A 6,000-nucleotide genomic window follows, 5' to 3' on the forward strand; every position below is an offset into this window, starting at 1 on the left:
CACTTGCATTCACACGCACTTCTCTGCATGGAATAAAACAAAGTTTCACCCCTCTTTCTGGCAAGAGGGTAGCTAGCAAAGATGCCACCAGGGCAAAAATAGCAAAGTTTAGAGAGACGCACATGGTTTCGCGAATTTCGGCAACTGCAACTTGGGTACATATGATATCCGGGGTTGCATGCGCGTGACATCTGATCGTCGGACATTGGCTAGTAAGACTAAGGTTAAGAGGTCGCCGCGCACATGGTGTTGACACATGATTGTTTTTAGACATGACAAATTTTGACCCGTTAAAATATATAGGTTGAAGATGCCCAATTCTTTTGATTAGTATAAATAATCAAATCGGAGGGAAAGGGTGTCACTTCATGGTCCACAACAAGCATTAATACATTCATTATAATTACGCATTAATAAATAAATCAGTGTACCACAGTTTGATGCACACATAACATCAATTCAATCAAGATATATTCCAGGTAAACACATCTGTTTTTATGTATACCTGACGAAATAAAATACTCAGGGGGGTACCATGATAACAGTGAAAACAGTACCTTGTGTATTATTAGGTAGGGTTAATAGTAAAATAATTATCGTCGGGTACCTGTGTCAAACGTATATAACAAGGGTGGATCTAGAGTGGGTTGGGGGGGTGTCGCCAGATAAAGCTTACACGTATAATATAGAGCTCTTTTCCAGTCTGCATTTTACCATTATGAGGTTAAATAAATAACTATCTCCTATCGCATTTTAATGAAGGCTAGCAAGGGTGTTGTAAACGTGACTTGAAAGTTTTGGCGCAATTTCTGCAAAAAGCGCTTTTTGGACCTGGCGCGAAATATTTTTTGCTAGCGTCTGTGCTTTTTCCCCCAAACTTTTGACCTTTTTTAAATAAACATTTTTAAATCGTCAGAAAATCGGAACAAACTTATTTAGATAATTATTAAAGACGCCCAAATAGAACTATATATAAAGGGAGTCAATTAATACATATGATCATCTGTCCACCATACCTTCTAGATCTTAAATTTGGTGACATCTTCACTTTTTACAATGGCCGAGTCGAATCAATCAAAGTAAGTAATTCTACTTAAACTAAAAAATGTATTTGTTTGGAATTATGTTTAGACTTTTAAAAAAAAAGTTTAAAGGGTTTGTGCATTTTTTATAAAATTTATACCACTTGGCTGTTAATTAAGTCGTTTCTTTCTTTTCTTTTTTTTCTCTATTAATATACATATCGCAGTAATCAACGGTACCTCCAATGATTGGATTGTTTAAGCTAGATATTACAACTTAATGATTATCACTGTCAATGTAAAAAAATATAACGGTAAAAACAATTTACGTTTACTCCCAATTATTTTTTATAGAAATTTTGTAAAAGATGAAGATATTAATGAATATTCCCCCATATTTGACGACTTCACAACGGAGTGGATTGGTGATCAAGAATTCTCGGTTGCCTCCTTTAATGAAGGGTAATTAATGACACAAATAAGAGTTGATTTTTCCAGGAATAAAAAGATGGGACTTACACTTGATATATTAATTAATGTTGTAGAGATTTTAGCATGGGTAAGGAGGGCAGAAAGAGAAAGCTAGAAGTGGACTTTTCCTGTGAAGGACAAAGGTATGATGATGTATATTGTATAATTGATAATAAACTAATTAAAATATTAATTTTCATAAAGTATACATATATATTTTATTAAAGTAATGATTTCCTAATATGTGAAACTGTAAATGTTGTTTTTTTTTACTAACTTAGAATTATTATGATGATAAAAAAAATAATTTTAAGTTATAGTGTCTCTATGAAACAACTGCTTATTCATTGTAAATTTTATACATTGACATATTACTTATTTAACCCTGTTGTTTTTTTTTCAGTCAGGCAAAGAAACCGAGATTGAGCGAGGAGAACCTTATCCTCTCCACATTCAGGTATATAGATATATGTGTGTGTGTGAGAGTGGGTTAAGGGTGTGAGAGTGTGTGTATGTGTGTGAGGGTGAGGGTGTGTGTGTGTGTGTGTCCATAATTACTTTTTTTTTTTTAATATACTTCATTTGTGTTATTTTTTCATTAAATTTATTTTTTGTAGAGAGAATTTTCCGGAAAAATTCCAAAAATTTGAGCTGAAGATGATAACCTCCTCTGAATCCTCTTTGAAACCCTCTGATGAAACTCCGAACTCCCAACCCTCTGATGAAACTCCGAACTCCCAACCCTCTGATGAAACTCCGAACTCCCAAACTTCTGATGAAACTCCGAACGTCCAACCAACAGAGGAAATCTCAAATAACTCGACTATCTCAACCCCCAAACCCACAGATGAGGATTCGATTGATCAGTACTCCCCCCAGTCTCCTGATTTATTTATTCCAGCTCCTACAGCGCAATATGTATTACAACCGGAGCTTTTAGCATTAGCTGAATTGGTCGACTCCATGAGAGTCGACCTTTTACAAACATCCACTTTAGTTAGTTATATACAGGACTATGCAAGCAGATTGGATTTTAGAAAACAGTAATGTTGTTATAACTATTGTAGAACTTATTCGATAGAACTAAACTCTTTGTTGTTGTATTGTCTGTCACGATATTATGTTAATCGGAGTTATCTTTCTTTGTTTATAGCTACAAGTTTGCATGAATAATAAAAAAACTTTTCATGGAAAACAAACTGTTGACTTTTAATTATTTCTACCATTTTATTTTCATCAGTTGTTTTTATTTTAAAATTTCCTTAAAAGCAAATTTTCAGACCTCAAATAATAGTAACGCCGTCTTCTTCATGCATGAAATATTAAAAAAAAAATGTTTGATGGGTATGACTTACATTATCGTAGAAACATTGCTGGTCAAATGGTCTGATTGTGTGATGGCTGATGTAAATGCTGGTGTTAGCATCCCCGTTTTTATAGGATGTTCATTGGGTGTAACTTTACACACCCATTTTATTGATAGGGCACCTCTGATATCTGTCATTTGGGTGTAACATTACACACCCGTTTGGTTGACCTCTATTATGACCTATGGGCATACCCTATGACCTTAGTGACTGTAGTAATATTACGCACCCGTTTGGTTGACCTCTATTATGACCCATGGGCATACCCTATGACCTCAGTGACTGTAGACCCACCCTTTAACTGTGACCCACATTATGAAATATGGGTGGAGTCTCGACCCACATTATGACATATGGGTGGAGTCTGGAATACCCTATGACGTCATCATGACTGCAAAGTGACTGTATACTGTACTATATACTACTATCATTCTTCTAATTGAAACAAGTCCCTGGAATAGGTACATGTACTAAAATGGCCATGTAGAATGGTGTACACCTGGAAAAAAAATAGCAATGATTTTTATTAAAATATATTATTAGTGAAATGTTCAATCAGTTTAAAAATTATTAATTTAACTATTTATTTCCTAAAGATACCAGTATGCCAACTGGCTGTTCCACAAAGAGAAAAAGAAAGATCACTGTTGAGACAGCATGTACATCAGGTAGGGTAGGAGGGGGAGGGTGACTTGCATGTATTAAGGAGCGAAATGATGCCTTGTATGTATAGTTTGTTTTTTGTAAAGACATTTTGTACATCATTTTTTCATTGAAATATGAATAATATTATCAATGTTGCCCTCAACTCCAGTCAATATTTGTATTATATTGTATAAAGAGTTCAACTATGGTACTATACAAATTATATATATTGAAACATTTCAAAATGTATTTCTTAGATAACTCCAAGGCAGAGCAACTGCTTAACAGCCAAAGAGAGAAACTCGAGCTTAAAAAAAGTCTGCTCGAGGTAGAAAAGAAGAAGTTGGATGTGCTTAAAGAGATCTGTTTTGAATTGAAAAGAAAAAACTGTTGCTGTTCCTATTCTTTTCAAACTCTTGAGCCCTTAGTTGAGCTTGAACCAGCATCTTGCTCAGTTTCACCAACTATCAGAGGTCTTGTTGTAAAAGAAATTTAATTTTGTCTGTGCAATGTAAATTAGCCTGTTTTATACCATGTAAAGAGCGTTTCTGATGAATGGTGCCTGTATGTCTGTCTCTCAATCTGTCTGTTTGTAAACTAAGCACATATTTTCCTTCTACTTTAGAACCCATTGGCAGTAAATATTATTATTGTATATTCTAAAATATTCAATTGAAGGGTCAACCTTTGTGAAAGGGAGATAATCATAAAACTTGGTTAACATTTAAATACCGGTAGGTGTCTTAAGATATTCTTCTCAAGAGTCACTGCACTAGCTATTCTGGTCTTAATAATATAGTGAAAATTATAAGAAAAAAAATGTAATGCCACATGATACACCAATTTAAAAATATTCCATAAGTGAGCAATGTGGCTCATTATTCTCTTGTATTGCTTGTTAAATTTGTTGGGTGGGGGTATTTGTAAATCTTTATTTTTTTAAATTTTCTGATGTTTTAAATTTTCTGATGTTATAGAGATCTTATGGTCATTTCAATAAGATATGAAATAGATATTTTGTGATTTCATAGCATGGCAATTACTCTTGATTGTTTAATGACATTGCATTTTGAAATGGAAATTTGTTTAGTATCAAATCCAATGGTTAAAGTTACATTTGTGTTATACTTGTTTTGCTATTGTTTTCATCTTGTGTTTAACAGTCAAGTTATGATGACATGATTACAATTATTTTTATAACCTTAATATATCTTGTTGTCTTTACTTGCAAGTATATTGAACTTACTATTTCAAAAGCATTGAACCAGCCTCTTTCTGATCTGTTGAGCTACACCTGCACCGTTTGCTTGGAGATTGTTGATTTCCTCCTCACCCGGGTGCTGGATATCAATGTCCACCTCTGGCATTGGCAGCCTGTCTTTGATACATTTGTTGTGAAGCTTGAAGCATGCTACTACAGTCTTCATGCACTTTTGGGTGGCAAAGGGTAATACACCCCCAGTTGGATGTAAGCATCTGAAAGAAATCAAGGATTTAATATTAGCACTATTTCTTTAGAGTACATGTATTTAATAAGATGAGTAATAATATTTTTCATTAAGATGAGTCGCAAGAACACTGTCATTTCACGTCATCTCACCTAAATCTTGACTTGAGCACACCAAATGCTCTCTCCACCACAACACGGGTTCTGCAGTGGGCGCTGTTGTAGTTCACTTCCTTTTGATTAGCCGGGATGTTAATTGGTGTCATCAAGTATGACTTCAAAGGATAGCCTAGAATGCAGTTATATTTATGTAGTATGTACTGACTAACTAGACATTCATGTGTAGAATGCTCAATTTACTTGCCATATTTCATTTACTTATAATTCATACCTGAATCTCCCAAAAGCCATCCATTGCACCCTTGGGCCAAGATGTGGTTCAGGTTTGAATTTTCAAATACAAAGCTATCGTGAACAGCACCAGGCCACTTGCAAACCAAATCTATGAATCTTAAAGAAGATGGGTGAATAAGATGGGGCAAAAGCCCATTGGTTCAATTCATGTATTTACTATCGAATCCTTCTTTAATGATATGATACAGTTTTTGAAAAGCATAATTTTTAACATCTTTTAATCTTATATTGATAGTATCAGTCTCCAAAGTACAATAATATGAATAATGTTAACTATGGAACTTAATTGCTCTTTGAAATAATACCTTAGGGAAGCGTCAGAAACGGCCTGGACATTCAGAGCATGAAAACCCTTCCTACAAACGTAGCTTGGCTCGTTTTCGGAGGGAGCCTGAATTTTTATCAAAGTCCCATCCACTGCGCCCAGCACATTGGGAAATCGGGCCTTTGAAAAGAACTCTGTTTTTGTTCTTCGGATTTTTTCCTCAGATGTAGGAAAAGAGATAAAAAGATATTTTGCAAGCGGTGGCAGAGGGAGGTCAGAACTCTATCCATGGCAATGCAAACACTAGATTTCGAAATTCCATGTAAATCCCCACACTCCGAATAGAATATTCCTTTTGTGAGGCATCTT

General features: G+C 34.7%; 2 protein-coding genes across 2 annotated transcripts; one reads left to right on the forward strand and one right to left on the reverse strand.

Moving 5' to 3' along the window:
• Positions 1 to 1,414: 1,414 nt before the first annotated feature.
• On the forward strand, positions 1,415 to 2,540 carry LOC128169927 (uncharacterized). Its single transcript, XM_052835951.1, has 4 exons — positions 1,415 to 1,484; positions 1,568 to 1,636; positions 1,897 to 1,950; positions 2,111 to 2,540. Exons 2-4 carry the CDS (start codon positions 1,578 to 1,580, stop codon positions 2,538 to 2,540), a joined length of 543 nt encoding a protein of 180 aa, XP_052691911.1. The 5' UTR covers positions 1,415 to 1,484; positions 1,568 to 1,577.
• A 1,232-nt stretch (positions 2,541 to 3,772) lies between these two features.
• LOC128169933 (putative nuclease HARBI1) lies at positions 3,773 to 5,850 on the reverse strand (the record flags this gene model as incomplete). Its single annotated transcript, XM_052835954.1, has 4 exons — positions 3,773 to 4,981; positions 5,106 to 5,241; positions 5,344 to 5,462; positions 5,672 to 5,850. Coding segments are annotated over 4 exons (660 nt in total), but the record flags the coding sequence as incomplete, so codon positions are not given.
• Between the last annotated feature and the right edge of the window lie 150 nt (positions 5,851 to 6,000).

Source organism: Crassostrea angulata, unplaced genomic scaffold, assembly GCF_025612915.1.
Source record: "Crassostrea angulata isolate pt1a10 unplaced genomic scaffold, ASM2561291v2 HiC_scaffold_259, whole genome shotgun sequence".
Lineage (NCBI taxonomy): Eukaryota > Metazoa > Mollusca > Bivalvia > Ostreida > Ostreidae > Magallana > Magallana angulata.